At 49.6% G+C, this 16,742-nt stretch overlaps 5 protein-coding genes across 5 annotated transcripts; 2 read left to right on the top strand and 3 right to left on the bottom strand.

The window, feature by feature from the left end:
* The first annotated feature begins 1,709 nt into the window (after positions 1-1,709).
* On the top strand, positions 1,710-3,515 carry C8Q69DRAFT_213246 (sulfonate biosynthesis enzyme). The gene is made up of 7 exons (XM_028626214.1): positions 1,710-1,844; positions 2,038-2,310; positions 2,395-2,432; positions 2,489-2,526; positions 2,586-2,665; positions 2,728-2,810; positions 2,872-3,515. The coding sequence occupies exons 1-7, from the start codon at positions 1,842-1,844 to the stop codon at positions 3,365-3,367; spliced, it is 1,011 nt and encodes a 336-aa protein (XP_028486676.1). The 5' UTR covers positions 1,710-1,841; the 3' UTR covers positions 3,368-3,515.
* Positions 3,516-4,781: 1,266 nt separating this feature from the next.
* C8Q69DRAFT_399609 (putative cytoskeleton assembly control protein Sla1) lies at positions 4,782-8,507 on the bottom strand (the record flags this gene model as incomplete). The annotated part of the gene is made up of 3 exons (XM_028627860.1): positions 4,782-6,598; positions 6,657-8,079; positions 8,310-8,507. 3 exons carry the CDS (start codon positions 8,505-8,507, stop codon positions 4,782-4,784), a joined length of 3,438 nt encoding a protein of 1,145 aa, XP_028486677.1.
* Positions 8,508-9,476: 969 nt separating this feature from the next.
* On the bottom strand, positions 9,477-11,285 carry C8Q69DRAFT_213561 (putative misfolded glyco proteins degradation protein Yos9). Its single transcript, XM_028626215.1, has 2 exons — positions 11,078-11,285; positions 9,477-11,015 (listed from the first exon to the last, which is right to left on the bottom strand). Exons 1-2 carry the CDS (start codon positions 11,195-11,197, stop codon positions 9,564-9,566), a joined length of 1,572 nt encoding a protein of 523 aa, XP_028486678.1. The 5' UTR covers positions 11,198-11,285; the 3' UTR covers positions 9,477-9,563.
* Positions 11,286-11,755: 470 nt separating this feature from the next.
* C8Q69DRAFT_462182 (hypothetical protein) lies at positions 11,756-14,108 on the bottom strand. Its single transcript, XM_028630292.1, has 8 exons — positions 13,764-14,108; positions 13,588-13,707; positions 13,388-13,527; positions 13,211-13,318; positions 12,788-13,150; positions 12,614-12,705; positions 12,470-12,503; positions 11,756-12,397 (listed from the first exon to the last, which is right to left on the bottom strand). Exons 1-8 carry the CDS (start codon positions 13,904-13,906, stop codon positions 11,940-11,942), a joined length of 1,458 nt encoding a protein of 485 aa, XP_028486679.1. The 5' UTR covers positions 13,907-14,108; the 3' UTR covers positions 11,756-11,939.
* Positions 14,109-14,413: 305 nt separating this feature from the next.
* On the top strand, positions 14,414-16,318 carry C8Q69DRAFT_213683 (dockerin type 1). Its single transcript, XM_028626216.1, has 2 exons — positions 14,414-15,235; positions 15,304-16,318. The coding sequence occupies exons 1-2, from the start codon at positions 14,727-14,729 to the stop codon at positions 16,151-16,153; spliced, it is 1,359 nt and encodes a 452-aa protein (XP_028486680.1). The 5' UTR covers positions 14,414-14,726; the 3' UTR covers positions 16,154-16,318.
* Positions 16,319-16,742: the final 424 nt, after the last annotated feature.

The following is a 16,742-nucleotide window of genomic DNA, read 5'->3' on the forward strand; positions in this document are numbered from 1 at the left end:
ATACAAAAGAATACTCGTTCTCCAAATAATACACCTTGGCTACCGTTTTCTATGGTATAGGTAACTATACTGAATCACTTGTTGCGTACTAAGCGGGGGAAATCCAGTCCATCGCAGCGCCACGCCGATATCGATGACAATAGACTTGGTAACAGCCTCGCGACCACGAATTCCGTCACCACCTCCCACGTCGGGGTGCCACCCCGATCATATTACTCCGTATAGACCGAAGAGATTTCTTAAGAGCACTTCTCAGAAGAGAGGACCCTGCGGATGACGGATGGTTAGTTAGTTGGATATACCGCTGACAAACAACGAGGCTCAATCTGATGGAGAACACCCCCCGAAAACTTGCGGGCTAATTAAACATTTTGCCTCCAGCGGGACGCGCTGTCTGTCACTTCTCCGCTTCGTCGACGGTCTCGACCAGAGGGTGACGATACGTTGGCGTGGCCGTACAGGGAAAAGAGAGGGCCATAATGATGATATCCTTCCTAAACAACCTCTGCTTTCACGTTCCTGAGAGAACATGATCCAGCCAGAGGACTCCTTGCATGGCCAGGAAACGATAACTCGTTACACTATGGTACGTACATAAGTACATACATGCTTCCTATCTCCAGCAGCGAGGCCGAACGCTCTGGAGACGGACGCACTGCGTTTGACGCTCGATGGTCTCGTACTAAATTCGTAGAATATTCTACTACAGCGGTTGAACTTCCCGCCGCCCCGTATGATTATTATTCTTAGGCAGTAATAATAATAATAATACATAATACAGCATCTGTCTCCACGCCGAGACAGCGGAAAACGATTGCGGTCGGCCTCGGAATCAACTAGATCCGTCGGGATCTTGGCGTTATCTTCTGATCTGTCAGCCCTACTCCGTACTCTAGATATGCCAACATGGTAGATCAGCCCTGGAGGGCCTCCACAACCGCAAAGCTTAGCAGCACTTCAAGTCATTCATTATTAGTTGCTAACAGTACCTCTTTCACTTTAGACCTCAGGAAGATCATGGATCATCATCATGATTCCATTCAAAACCGCCCCCTCTGAGATAGAACGAAGCGCCGGTCTGGAGGGATGCATGGATGTAACTAATAATCACTCCTTTGTCAACTGATGGTCTGGATCTAAATCTCGTGACCTCGGTGCTCGGCCTTTTACCATATGGTTCATCCAAATCCGGGTCGAGTGGGTCCGGCAAGCCAACCGCCGACGGTCCGTTCGTTGAAGTTATGCCGATTTGCACAAATCACGGGGCGACATGGCATAATTGGCACGGTTGCAAATTGACTCCGTTCCTGTTTGGGCTCATCTCTCGGCGGTTTCCTCTCGATATACTCTCGCGTTCCCCTGAAATCTCTCCTGAAACGCGTTATGGCTAATCGTATAGATAGTATACTTTGTTTCAGGATCCTTCGTGAGGGAAATTCTATTAATTCTATCAATCCTATCCCCCTGAATCAATAACCTAGGTAACTACCAAAACCAAAAAATGATTCAGCAGTGTCCTTTGATGACCCACGTGACATGACATCAGCTACGTACTTCTTTGAGCTGTCTGTCGACATCTTGACTTCATGGAGGACAACCCCGCCCTGCTCTGTCAGAAAAGCCGCGTTTATGCGACTGGCAGCTATCTCAATATTGGATCATCCCTTTACCCTGAGAGGAAACCTGCTACGTCAACTTGGCGTAGCAATAGGTAATGCTGCAGCTGGCCATTGACTGAGCTTCGTAGGACGTTTCTTTGGTCGGATATTCACATGGTGCATCGAGGGATACAATCATACAGACAGTGAAGAACATTCTTCAAGGAAATGATGTGCAAGTGAATGGTGGGAGCACATGTCCTTTTCAAATGGCTGGATTCCCGTGTCCTGTTCTTGATATACTACTGTGCTCTAGAACACTCAAGCTTGCTTGATAACTAACCAACTCACTGGAATCAACCGTCTTTTGCCCTTGAACCAGCGTCCTCTTGTCGGATGGAACTAGTCTCCTCTGTTTGACTCCACTCACAGGATCTAGACTGGCACAGCATCATCCAAAGCGAAAATGTTCCCGGCAGTCCGTCAGGCCGTTGTGGCTTCCTCCAAGCCATTCACATCTTCTCGACAGCAACTCCTCAAGGCTACTACGCCTGTTGCGGCGTCACGATGCTTTTCCACCATTCCTCCCGCCCAGAAAGATATTATCCTCTTGCAGGATAAGGAGAATGGCTTTGGATTCGCCAGGTCAAACCCACGACCTCCTAAGCCTAGGACCAAGGGCGTGACGGAGATCAGGGGACCGTACTATACTGTATGTCACAGTAGAATGCGATCTCTTAGCGATCACATCAGCTGGTGTTCTGCCTAGATGCGGCCACTAACATGAGGTTACAAGGTCATGGGGAAGAGATATCTAGCGGACGTTCTGGAGACGTAAGTCTACAACATATGTCTCGATATTTAGTAAGCATGGCCTAACAACATGCCAGTATGGGAACGCATGTCGATGGTCTCAAATTCGCCGGAGGTATGTCCTGAACGGTCGCATCAGTTTACAGACACACATTGATTAACTCCTTCAACTAGGATCCTTCTCCTTGTTCCCCGAGAAGCCACTGCGCGAATTGATCGATCTGGCTCACTCACACGATGTCTATGTCTCGACTGTATGATGTTACACTACCAATTGGCAACAATATTGTGGGTCGATGACTGACCTGGTATATAGGGCGGCTGGGCCGAGCATCTTCTCACACACCCAGACCCCAATACCGTCTTTGATAAATACCTCTCAAAGTGCAAGGATCTAGGGTATGTATCCTAAAATCTTTTCTATCAACCTGTCTGCTTGAACGACGACTGATCGTCTCAGATTTGACGTCATCGAGCTGTCTTCCGGCTTCCTCTCATTCCCTGCAGACGACTGGCTCCGTCTCGTCGACAAAGTCCACTCTTACGGCCTCAAGGCCAAGCCAGAGCTCGGTATCCAGTTTGGAGCTGGTGGTGACACTCCTGCCGCTGACCTCGAAGCCATTGGCACCTCAGACCCCGGCAAGCTGGTCAACCTGGGCAAGAAGTTCCTCGACGCTGGTGTCGAACGTCTCATGATCGAGTCTGAGGGTATCACTGAGAATGTCAAGTCGTGGCGCACCGACGTCGTCTCGACCATCATGAAGGAGTTGCCTCCCGAGAGGGTCATGTTTGAGGCGGCGGATCCGAAGGTCTACACCTGGTACCTTCGCGAATTTGGTGTCGACGTCAACGTCTTTGTCGACCATTCGCAGATCGTCCAGCTGAGCTGCCTCAGACACGGTATCTGGGGCACAGCGGATACGTTTGGAAAGCTGGTCACTTTCCGTCCAGAGTAGATGCTACATCCCATACCATCTACCCTAATTCTCGTCCTCAGCTGTCGTATCGGTACATCTAGCAGCCTTAGGAACGGACACCTCATATCGTAATAACATATTTGAATAACAATGACCCTCTTTTTACTGGCACTTCCCCGTATTAATAAATAGTATATAAACCATAAGTATGACAAATGGCGTAATAATAACTACCAAGGTCACCTCATTCACCCCCAAACGTCATATCCAGCGGATGCAATGATACCCTTTCTGAGAGCTGCTTCTCTTAGTTCCCAACCCACCACGGGCACGGAAGTCAGTCTCATAGTTTTAAGAAGGGGGAAGATTCATCATAATCCATTATTCATTGGAAGAAAAAGATAGTTACGTTGAAGAGATTAGAACATCCACAACTCGACGCGATCTTCGATCTCAGCCAAGGAATTCAATGCATAGTGGTATCATATCGACGGGCTCAAGCTTGATAGGATGGAAAGTTCATTGAGTTTGTTTCGATATGGCGCATCTTCAGTTCCTAGAGTCTGTACAGTAGGTCTGTCTTTTCTTTTCTTTTCTTTTCTTTTTTTTGAGACAGATTCTTGGAGAAAATCTTTGCGCAGTTTCATTATCTGCAAGTTCAATAAATAAATAGAAAAAGGACTAGGTAATACATAGATCTATCTAGATATGATGCCAAGATACGCGCGGTCGAAACCCACGTGCGGAAGTGGAGAAGAAGGAAGGGTCAAGGTGGGAAATCCACATGGCACCCACAGGCGTCATTTCGAGCTTCTATATAACTACTATGTACTTAGCAGACGGAATCTAGGTATTTATTCTTACACATTCCGTAATTCGGATATAGAATCAAGAAAGGCCCATCTAGTTCAGTTTAGTTGATTTGAATTTGATTCTAAGCTAAGTTTTTTCGCTGGCTGATGCTGTGCGGGAGAGATGTCCCATCTCAGGACTTATCTTAAGAACGGGGGGCATATACAGAATGAAAAAAAAGTCAAGATTGAAGAATGACTTCGACTTAGAATTCGCTGCGTTGGGTGGATGAGCAAAAGGAATAAATGACTTCAAAAAAAGAAAAAGAAAAAAAGGGTAGCCGTGGCATCCAGAGTGGAAACTGCAGTTGTGTAATAGGCACTAGTAACAGATGGCAACCATACGACAAGCAAAGAAGTCAACAAGAAAGGGAAAAGCGGGTGGTCCTATGTGAGATGCAGTTACCGATGGGGGATGATAAGAAAAGAAGAAAGGTCCAGTGACAAGAAGGGTTACTAGCAGGCAAATAAGATAAAATAAATGCAGAATTATATATCACGTGTTATTCACAGATTCCCCTGACATAAATCAAAAACCGAATGGGTTGGAAGGACCTTGAAGCAAAGTTTGTCAGCATGCATTCAAAACTACAGATATAGTATCAAGATTGATAGCAGACAGGGAACTTACTGGCTTGGGCGAGATTTGCCCTCAGACCCGTAGGCTGCGGGGCAAGCCTCTTCGCTTCGGGCTTGACTCCAAACCTGACAGGAGGCGGAGGACCCGTCTTCTGGGGCTGCAAAGGTGCTGCCGTTGGCTGCTGCGGAATCGGTGGAATCGGAGGCGGAGTAAACGTCGTGTTACCGAATCCATTCAGACCTGTAGGCTGCGGCTGCAACGGTGGAGGCAGGACCGAGTTGATACCACCCGTTGGCATAGGCTGCTGTTGCTGCGGGAATCCACCAAAGCCGGTAGGCTGCGGCGCAAGGCTCTGGAAAGGAGGACGGGGAACGGGATCCGCAAATGGGCTAGCTGTCGGCTGCATGTTCATGAACTGCGGCTGCTGCTGCTGCTGGATTCCAAATTGAGACTGGGGCTGGAACCCTGTTGGCTGCGGCATTAGGCCATTCTGGAATTGACCCTGAAGAGCAAACCCAGTAGGCTGGGCTTGCAATGGTTGCTGGAAACGCTGCTGGCTGAGTTCGTTCAAGCTCTGACCAGCCGGTGCAATATGGGGAGCATTATGGGGAATGCCGGTCAGTTGAGGCTGCAGTGGCGGCGGCAGTCCAAACGAACTCTGGGCCTGGAAATTTTGAGGAGCAGATAGAGGGCGCTGCGGAGGAGGCGGGATAAGTGAACTCTGACCAACATTCTGCGGAGGCTGCGGACGCTGCCTTGCTGGCTGGAACCCTGTAGCTTGAGAAGCCAGCCCTGTAGCTTGAGGTGCCAATTGAGCGAAAAAGCTCGGGTTAGCACCAGTCGGCTGGGGCTGGACAGGTGCCGGCTGCTGCACAGCAGTGGGTTGAGGCTGAAGCGGTGGCTGAGTTATAGTTGGCTGGGTATTCTGCACGGGCTGAGCAGGGGTAGGCTGCAGAGGAGCCTGCAAGAGGGTTAAATCGGCCATAGCACCAGTCAAAGAAGGCTGCTGCTGCGGTGCTTGCGTTGTAGCTGGAGAGGCCGGAGCAGGTTTAGAAGCAGCAGCGGCGGAAGTAGGGGCAGCTGGCTGTTTCGGCGGCTTCACTTCCCATGCATCATCGTCAAAGCCCTTCTTAACAGGCTCGTCACTGGCAGGGGTGGCCTGCTGGGACTCTGCGGTCGTTGAAGCGTCCTTCTGTTCGAAGGCCTTTGGATCGACAACGTCGCTAGTCTGTACCGGAGGTGCTGGTCGGCCCTTGCGTGTATTATTCCGCAGTGCACCTCCGGGGCCTGAGAATAGTCCACCTTCGCCGTCGATAACCTCCTCTCCACCGAAACTGACATTGCGCAACTTCGATTTCGCACCGGTGCGACCGTACAAGTTGTCCAAATAGCGCATCACTCGCAAAATATCACCCTCTTTGAGCCCAAGAGTGCGCAAAGTTTCGGGCGTGATATCCGGAAGAACGCTTTCGTCGATGGAATCCTTGTTGAAATTCTGAGAATATCTCTCACACTGGTGAGGGCCGACTCCTGCCTTCAAGAAGAAGTCGAACCAGTCATGCTCCTTGACAGCAGCACCAGCCCGGCTGGTTTCCTTGGGCTTGTCGGTGGTTCGACGACGGATATCAGACAATGGCTTGTCTTCATCCAGTGACTGACCGGTGACCTTCTCGACATATTCCAGATCTTCGGCAGACATCTTGGCGACTGGTACGGCAATCTTGACTCCATTCATCTTGTGAAGATGGATCTTGCCATCCTGGAGTGCGAGGAATTGCGCTTCAACCGTGAATGAGCCCGTTCGGTCGGTCCACGATCGCGTCTTTGAGGGGTCAGGCTCTATTTCTCTCGTCAGCTTTTTTCATTTCTTCTGTAAAAACCGAGCAGATATTCTTACTTGGCTTAGAGATCGAACCCTTATCCACTCTGCTTTCTCGTTTTCGCTGTGAAGGATGGTTATTACTCAATGCCAGCAAACTACCGCGCCTTTGGGGCACTTTGATTCCTGGGCCTACCTCTGACATCCGAGAATCATTGGAATCATGTCTTGATTTCTGCGCAGCTTCCTTGGTCATCCGAGATTCCTCCAGTCTGTTCTGTTCGACAGTCGATAGGCCAGCATTGACTCCGGTTGTTGGGACGGAAAGGAATCCAGTGATCTCGATATAACTGCTCGGCACGACACCTTCCCTGCCGTTCTTTATACGTCGCACCATCCACCACTCATCCGACTTGGTGTCATCCAAAATAACTACTTCATCACCGGTTGCCACCGTAACCTCATCATCTCCCTGGGCCATGAAATCGTACAAAACCTGCCCTTTCTTCTGAGCCGGACCGCCTCTTCCAGCTGCAATCACCTCCTTCAGTCCTTCGGCTCTGTAAGCTCCGGCGATCTCACCTAGGGCGGAAACGATTTCTCGGGCAGTATCCTTGGCCCCCGCGTGGAAATCGATACTTCTACTAGGCCGAACCAGATCCATAAAGACGTGCTTCCCCTCGATGGAGTAGTGGCTGAGCTTGTCAGCTGTCCATTCTTGGTGAGGTCCATCGTCGTGGTCGGGCGATATGAAGATTGTTCCCGTGGCAATGTTGATACCCAAAGTCGTAGGCATCTTCTTGCGTTTACCCATCGCTTCGACCATCTCGTTGACATTATAGATATGATATCCGGAAGGTGAGCGTGGTGTAGCCTCTCCGACACGGTTGTAAGGAGGTGATTCCTGAATACCACCATTGTGCTCGCGCTGTCGCACAACGGAGGAGTGAGTGCGAGCGGGAGGAGAGGGTTCAGAAGGCGAATATGGCTGCGCTGGCGGAGATGTGCGTTGGGAGGTTGGTCGCTGCGGAAGAGGTGGGGAGGGCACAGCTTCTTCCACGGGCTCTTCAGGGACATATACCGGACGCGGAGGCTGCGGAGGCGCGGGTACCTCTCGAGGAGTCTCCGCTGAGCTCACAGAGCCATGCTGTCTATGGAGAATACCTGCAATGGCGGCAGCAGGACCCTGCGCTGCCTTAGCTGGCGAAGGTGGTGTTGGAACAGACTCCTCCGGCTCAACCTCTGGACGCTGAGGTAGTGAGGGGACTGCGGGCGATGCGGGGGCTGCAGGAACAGCCGGAGCAGCTTGGGTCGTCGAATCTTCTATAATCTCGATATAATTCGACGGTGCGAATCCATATTCACCATTAATCCCGACCAGTGTCCAGTCCGGATCCGAGGTGTCGTAGACTACAAGCTCCGCATCTTCCGAAAAGGAGACCTCCTCATCCGTCTGTCGCGTGTAGTCGTAAAGCGCTCTAGCTTTGTGGGTGGGTTTAGCCTGATATCAGTGAGCATTTGTTAGTGATGATTCAATCAAGATCCAAGTCTCCTGTAACGAACGATAAACACAATCTCCCAGGAAGTACCGGCCGCATTCCGGTCAACCGCACAGCGAACTACTTCCGGGAAGACAATACCAACTGTCCCCTAATGAGCTCCCCTTTTGAGAGGCCGATGACAGAAATGAAACACGCGAGATCACCAGGAGGATCGCATTGATGTCCTTACCTCCTCGACATAATTGTTCGGCACCAGGCCTTCGGGCTCGTCCTCGTCCTCACGTTCGGCCTTCTTCTTCGCCCTCCACCAGTCGTCCTCCGCGTTCTTATCTAGAACGTACAATAGATCACCTTCATGGATCTCGAGCTCCCCTTCTGCTTGCGGCTGGTAGTCATAGACCGCGGTGTAGACGCCTAGAAAGGCCATGGTGGTGGGAGGTGATTATCCCCGGTCCAAGTCCCCTCCAGAATCGACTCCGTCAGTGGTGTTTCTGCCACTCTGCCAGCTTGACGGGGGTCTGTTGCCGGTAAGCTTGGTGCTGCTGATCACGCAGACGTGCGACGTCGCCCACTCGGGATCTGTGATTATTTTCCCAGGTACTCTGGTCCGATGGTGCTGGTTAGAGGGGCGACTGGATGATCAGGGTACAGTCCAGGAACAAGAGGGATCCGATCAGGTAGCGGACGGGGCTGCGTTACTGGCCCAGCTGGGTCGAACGAGTCGGTCTTGGCGGAACTGGTTGCGGATCAAGAGTTATTAGCGGCATCAACTGGAGTAACTCGTGGTGGCGCCGTTGAGGAACGAGATTCTGCTCGAGCAATTAATTATTTTCTGAGAAGCTGCTGGTCTCTGTTTCGAACAGATAAAAAAAAAAAACAGACCACCTCGTGCGGTCTTGAGTGCAGTCGCAATCCCAGTCACTTTACCTGGAGACGAACTCTCGATCCACCGAACAGAGGATGTACTGTACTACTAGTACTTATCGAGTAAACATGAACCGCCACAAGAGAAGAAGAGCACAACACCAGCCACGATATGCTGAACTGCCAAGAGAGATGAGATGATAGCAACTGACAATAATAGTCGATAGGGCCGTGATGAAGAATACCAAGACGCGATGATGTCGCGGTGGCTTCTGCTCTCAGCGTTGCTGGTCTCGACCCACCGCCTGACGTCCTCGTGCACTCCGTTCCTGGCCGTCCTAACTTGCTCCGGTTCTTTCGTCCTTCTGGAAAACGGTGGGATTCCAGAAGATGAGGATCAAGAAATAGTAGTAGTAATAAAAGAAGCGACAACTACAGATATGTGACAACTGAACAACTCTTGTCTATATTGTACAATCGTGATGATTCTTCTGCTGAGAAACTAATTAAAACAAGGGACTTCATGCAGGTCTACACCTGAAACTGGATACGCTTGAAAAAGATGACCACGGCTCCGTAGAGCAAATCACTAAGGCAATACTCCGTATATCCATCAAAATTACAATTCTTCCTTGAAGGTCTCCTCGCTGCCTTCTTTGGAATCATCGTTGGTAGACTCTGGAGGAGGAGGTTGGTGCGGTGGCCGCGTCTTTTTCTCCTTGAGCGGCTTCGTCTGATGCTCGTCCTGAGCGGTCTCCTGCTCCTTTCTAGCGTCTCCCTTCTTATCCTCGTCGGACTGCTTTGTCGAATCGGTCGATTTCTCTGTGCCCTCTGCGGATCCGTATTCGTCTTCGTCGTCATCGGGGTCTAGGATCCCACGGATTTCCCGACCCCCGTTCACTTCAATCACCTCCAGCTTCCAATCCTTGCCCTTTGCCAGCTCCTCAAGTCGCTTCTTCAACAGCTCGATCTTCTCCGGGTCGAGGTCGAATTTCTCCAGCTCCTCCTTGGACAGCAGTTGCACCTCCCCGCCCTCCTTCTTAGCCACGACTTCCACTCTCTCCTCCCCAGCAGTCGCCACACGTCCCTTTTGGATCTCCTTTCCTTCCATGCCTACCAATTTCTGCGCGCCTACCTCGATCCCTCCCACCAGGGGGAATTCAGCGCTGGCAGCCTCAACAAGCTTCTGCGCCAGTCGATGAGCCCGCGCCGCTTCCCAGTCACCGATTTCGTCCGGGGTAATGATTTCCCGGCATTCAATCAGGTGGACGTCGTCATGTTGCGGTGGCAGGAACGCGACATCATGGCAGAGCCGGGGAGTGTATATGATCATCAAGTACGAGCACGTTGTGAGCTCTTTAATCCACCCAATGCGGTCTGTCGACTGCGGATGGCAGTGGAACTGGATCTCGATCTTGCGCTCCTTGCCCGTCAAATCGCACTTCGTACCTCCGCCCAGCCGCTGCACGAGATATCTTGACTCCCCTTTGGTTTGTAGTTCCGCGACATCCGTGCTCATCTTCCTGTCTTCAGTCGCTTCTTCTTCCTCGTCATCCCCATGTCCAAATTTGCCTAGGACAAAAGAATGCGTGGTCGGGTCTTCGACAGGCGGGTAGCTCGGCACACCCATTCCAGACGGAAGAGCATGGAACTGCTTGACTTGGTTCTTGTAGCAGAACGAGTATGACCACCATCCGGACACGTAGTACATGCACTTTCCCTCCAACTCGCGCAATAGTTCCAATCCGCGGTCCGTGGCGCGGGCCAGCTCTTTCTCCTCTTCTTCCTTATTCCGGGCATCATCGGTAGCTGTAGACGTTTCTGTTTCGACCCGGGGGATCTGACACAAGTATGGTTGACCCTGCAGAATCATCTCCTCATACGTGCCGGCAAACCCATCCTGGGAACCGGGCGACGGATGACTGTTCTCTCCTTTTTGTGCCTTTGCCAATCGCACCTGTTTGTCCTTGTCTCCTTGCTCGTCTGAGGACGTAAATGCTGAATCTTGCGCTTCTAACAGTGCTTGTGCGTCGGACTCGAGGACAAATTCATCGGGGTAGACCACTCGAAACTAACAAGAAGAATCGAGTCAACATCATCACCAAGAACTCTCAATGTAAAAGGTAGACTCACCTGCGGAAAAGCCAGAATATCATCATTAATACTGAACGTCTTGGAACCAGCCAGCACGCCTGCCGTCGCACATGCCAGCATCAGCAGAGGCGCAAGCTTGCTTCTCGTTGAGCGCTTCATAATTCCGTCCGGTCCCTCACGGTAACCTAGCCTTCCACCCTGCCCATGCACTTGTAGATTGTTCTCTTCAACGACGTCCTGACCGGCTCAGGCGTAAAGCGGAACAAGACCGGACAATAACCCAGCCGAAATCACCGACCGGCAGACATTACACCAGTGCACTCGACAACTCTCCCTCACGAGAAGAAATCCAGCGCGTGAGAAGGAAGTAAGATTGCCGGATGCAGGAGGACTGTTCTGGACAGTTGTGATGATTGATCGGCACATGCGACAGGCGATAGTAGTCTTAAACTCCGTGCTTGACTTGGACCCACTGAGATCTGGCCTGTATATATATCCGCGTGGTTCGCGGAATCGGGCTTGGCGTCTAAACACATAAATAATTAGCAGTAGCAGAGTATGACCGTTGGTATCTTCAGTTGATTAATTGAAATTCACTGAGTATTAAGATTGATTCTGGTTACTTATTCTGTGTCGAGGTGCCAGATTCGAAGCGTCAGGTTTTATTAGGCTTGGAGTCAATATTATTGCTACAGTACTACTGTAAGTTAACTACTCCGTGGTAGGTGCGTTTATATAGTTCCATCTCGAGCTCAAACAAACGTCTACAGTCTCTCAAGCTATCATCGATTCGTACTTTGCAAAACCATCCCCATATACGCAGATAATGCACCATATATACTAAATTCGTATCTATGGTACAAATCCCCTACCCTCCATATAGATACCCTACACAACCAACCTACAGATAAACCAACACCGCCTCCGCCGCACCCACACTAACCACCGTCTCGCCATTTTCTCCCACATCCACATCCTCCACGACCTTATGACCCTGGATCGTACACGTCCCGTTCTCAAACGTCTGACCCGCAACAGTGACAATCCCACCCTGATCTATCCTCGCCGTGGCCTTATCCCCCGTCAACCTCACTGCCGTCACTGTACTAGAAGAAGATGAGGTCGATAGACCAGCCAGTGTGAAATTAACACCACTTCTTGTTCCGGAGCTATAGTAGTCGGAATTATAGAGGAGGATTCGAGAGACGGTGTCGTTCTGGTAGATGGCATATGCGGCGTAGGGCGTGGTGCCGGAGTCGAGGGGAGCGATGCGCGAGGCGCCGTTTAAAGACAGAGCGGCCATGTAGGCGCCGTAGTAGGGGGCGCCCATGGTGTAGTTGCCCCACCAGCAGTATTGGCCTATGTGGATAGAATATAATGTTGGTGAGGATGCTGGTGATGAATGAATGAATAGTGGAGATGGGAACGTACAGTTTCCAATTGTCCCTTGGTGAAAGAATAGTTGCTGTTTTGAGTCGGTGGATTAGTTACCTAGGTACCTAATGTATATTCAGGTCCCGATGAAGAAGAAGAAGAAGAAGATGATCATCATTTAAGATTGTATAGGGGCCTCACCTTTGCTCCCAGAATCACGGCTTGCATAACATAGTCCAAGATCCAGAGGGCGGCGCCATAGGTTGGACTGATTCCACCACCGCCTTGAGTTGCTTTATTCGAGTGTCAGTGCATCTATAGAATCGTCACAGAGATGGCTTTACTCCGATGGATTAGGTACAGAGTGCTACATACCAGAATTGGTCTCCCCAAACACAAAGGGCTTATCCAGCGACGAAGCTGCGTTGATATCATCCTCAAATGCCGAAACACCACTAACTATGGAACTGTGGCTCATCAGATCTGTCAAATTCGCCGTAGACCCTGACTGCGGATAATAATGTTCACTGAAAGATCGTACGTAACTTGCAGAAGCGCCTTCCTTGGCAACTAACTCCTCGACGCTGAATGATCCCGTGCCGAAGAAGACGCCTGCTTGGATGATGGACTCTTTGTCAAGAGCCGTAGCAACTGACTCCTGCCACGATACTTGAGAAGATGCATCTGCTGCAGCTGTCCAAGAACTTCCGTTGGCGATGGGGTCGGAGGAGACGAAGACTGGTATGGGTATTAGAAATCAATTTTTATGCTGTCATATAATAGAAGTATTATGCTTACAGTTTGGCTCATTGCCTAGTTCCAAGGCGTATAAATTTGGGATCACTGATACTGCTACCTTGGCTGCAGCAATTGTGTTTGAGATGCTATTGAGACGTCTATCCAGGCCTGTAATCATAGTAATGAGAATCAGTCAGTTATGTTGACTGTCATTTGAACAACGAGTCCAATACTCACCTAAAGTTACACTTCCATCATAGGAGCTAGCAATTTGCATAAATGATGGTCCAAAGGTAAGAGAATCCGGTGCGTCGGTAGATGATGCTACGGAGTAATTGACTGCGGTGCTTAGGCTGGGATCATATGTTGCTCGATCTCTGCAGAGCAAGGCTTCAGTTAGACTATGATCGTTGATATCACTACAGGTCTTCACTCACTGCGTGGTACCCCCGATCCTGATTGGAACTGCAGTACCCATAGCTTTTTTGAGGTTGCTCAGACAGACATTTGTTGCGGCTACATCTTGCATATATGCTGAAAATGCGAAGAACTCGAATCTAATAAGGAATATTAGTGAGGTCAGCTTTGATATTAGAATTGCCATGACACTTACGATACACCAACAGGAGCGGAGTCGAGTGTTCCACTTGCATTGGATGGGGGCGAGGAAGGGACAGCAAAAGTGAGGCTATAGATTGTTCTAGCGGAAAAAAGTAGGGCTGCTACAAGGAACCCTATACTCTGATTCGAATGCATCTCGATACGATATTGGTTGGAGGTGTCTTTTCATGAGGGATCCTCTGGCTGCGCTTTATCACCCGTTGTGAACTCAAGTTGTAGTAAAAGCCATATACTTGCCTGGCCACCGAAGAATGAAAGCGGCGCCGTTTTCCTTTCAGACTTATCTTGAGTAGAAAACGGAACCATTTGTTTGACACAGAAAGCATTCAAATTTTATTGTTCTTGAATTTGTACTTGACAGGGCTAATCTCATAGGGTTCAATGCCTATACTATCGTTGTTTAGCCGACATCCCTGCTAGAGCCCATATCAAGAAGTCCTCCAGGCGATCCAACTCCAATAAAAGCCCCTCATCAAAAGCGAGAGCCGATTGATGGAGAAATCTAAGCTTGAGAATGACATGGTTCACAGTAGTCGTTCACTTTTGCCTCACTGGGTCGGAGAGTATTGCCAGCTTCGTCGTATGATTGAATATTGTACTGTAGATTGGTTTGCCTCCATTATTTAATACAACTCTCCACAACAGCATTTCCCCGAATCACACTACTTCCCCGCATCCGTACTACTCCGGCGGCTCAATGAGATTCTGACAAGCTCCATGCCAGGACACAAGATAGTGTAGCTCTTTTCATGTGCTCGTAATGAGATAATCTCTTTGCTCAGAACGTGCTCCGATTCCCGTCCACGGTCTAGACATTGCATTAACAACTGGGCGTTACATCAATACGAGCAGACAAACTTGTCCTTTTGAGGTCAAAGATGTACAGAATCATTAATTGATTGAGCTCTGAATTATTCTTCGGACATCTGTCTCTGTATCTCTGGCCTGTGGCATTATGTTGTTGGCACCTGAGATCAGCGTCCTGGGAGAGGACCCTCCCACCGTGCACCGCCTAAACGCTTGTGTGTATCAACAATCCGCAATCACAAGCTTCGGTGGACTCCAATATGTCGCTTTCTACTCCAGAGATGGATCTTCAAATGCCAGATTTGTTACCCTTGCGCGGCGTAATATCCAAGAGGCGCCTTCGAACTGGCGTCAAGTGACCTTCACAGACTATGAACAAACCACAGATGACGGCCACAACACGATTTCGATTGGAATCTGTCGAGGCGATGGAACCATACATATTGCATTCGACCATCATTGCGATGTGCTGAAGTATCGGGTATCTCGTCCAGGCTTGGCTACTGATTTGAACGAAACAGCATGGAGTACAGAGAGTTTTGGGCCTATCCGCCATTCTCTTCCGGGCAGTTTGACAAACGAACCTCTAGTTGACGTTACATATCCCCGTTTTCTATCAACGGATGATAAGATGTTTTTCGAATGTCGTATTGGCAAGTAAGTCTAGACATTCACTTCGTTTATCGGATGCTGGGAAAAGGAGACTAACGAGTAATTCTCTACAGAGCCGGAGCAGGATCAGAAATCCTCTATCTGTACGATGCTGCAGGACAGTTCAAGTTGATTGGGAATTACCTGATCGGGAGACAATGCAACCCTTATCCCAATGGTATTTCATGGCATCGTCCGACACGTACACTACATGTAACATGGACAAATCGGCACTTTATCGACTACGAGGGGGCGACCAACCCAGAATCTACCGCTCACAAGGCGCAAACTGGCCCAAACGGTCCTGAGAATAACGAAGGGCTCTATTATGCTTACAGCTCTGATTACGGTCGAACGTGGAAGAGCCATTCGACAAAAGAAGAGGTCGCCACTGTCTCCTCGAAACCAGATACTGGGATGGACTCCCGTGACCGCCGGCTTTTGGCGCAAGAGATTCCCAAGAATAGCGGTATCATGAACCAAGAGGGCCAGATGGTGTGTCGTGATGGGGATATCCACGTTTTGAATCGGGAGAACACTAGTGGAGAAGAGCGCTGGATACATTACCATCTCGATGTTACTCATGGATGGAAGTTCTCAGCACTACCTTTTCTCAAGCCGACCGAATCTGGCCCACGCGGGAAAGTGGTCCAACACACTCAGTCCGATAGCATACTTTTCGTCCTTCCCTCCAACACAGATTCCAATCTGGTCATCATCCGAGCCGCCCGTGGTAAGACACAGAAGTGGTACGATGAATACGATGTCGTCTGGAGGGAGGAAGGGTATACAGGAGAGCCACTAGTCGATGAAGAAGCACTGAGTGAGCATGGAATATTATCCATCTTCACGACTCGCTCACAAGGAGGAAAGAGGGAAATTGTAGTGTTGAATTTCGATTTGAGCAAACTAGTACTCGCATAGGGTAACATGCTACGACGCCATTCCATCATGGATAAAATATGTAATTATATGATTCAAATGCTTCCTTACCCAAAAAAGAAAAGCGCCAGTGATTCTCAGCATGTCCATAAGAATCATTTTTATAAACGATTCATATCATTTTGGTCCCGCTCCCTTCTTCATATTTATCGCCCATCATCTTGATGCCTTAAACAAAACGAAGCCATTATTTAGAAACAGTATCTACGGTGAATACGCTTTGTGGTTGTTCATCGAGATCTAACAATCACGGACTCATTGACGCAGCCCTTATGAGCTCGGGGTCCATTGAACCGAGCAATCCCCCTTAATTCCAACCTGGTTGGTGGAAACAATATCAACGAGACCTATTAGCGCCCATGCTAATACTTATATTTTATCCCCATTGGTATGTGGCACCGCAGCATACCGCCTGGTAATAACCCCGGGATTAAGTTGAAAGTCCGGGGAAAGCATTAGCTTCAATTCAGAATGCGGGGTTCCGTACCTAAAAGTCGCATTGTGACCGGCCATGGATAGGCCTGGCTAATCAAACAAAGAATGGATGGTGGTAGAATGGTCAGATCTATAG

The sequence above is a fragment of the Paecilomyces variotii genome, assembly GCF_004022145.1.
Source record: "Paecilomyces variotii strain CBS 101075 chromosome Unknown C8Q69scaffold_3, whole genome shotgun sequence".
Classification (NCBI taxonomy): Eukaryota; Fungi; Ascomycota; class Eurotiomycetes; order Eurotiales; family Thermoascaceae; genus Paecilomyces; species Paecilomyces variotii.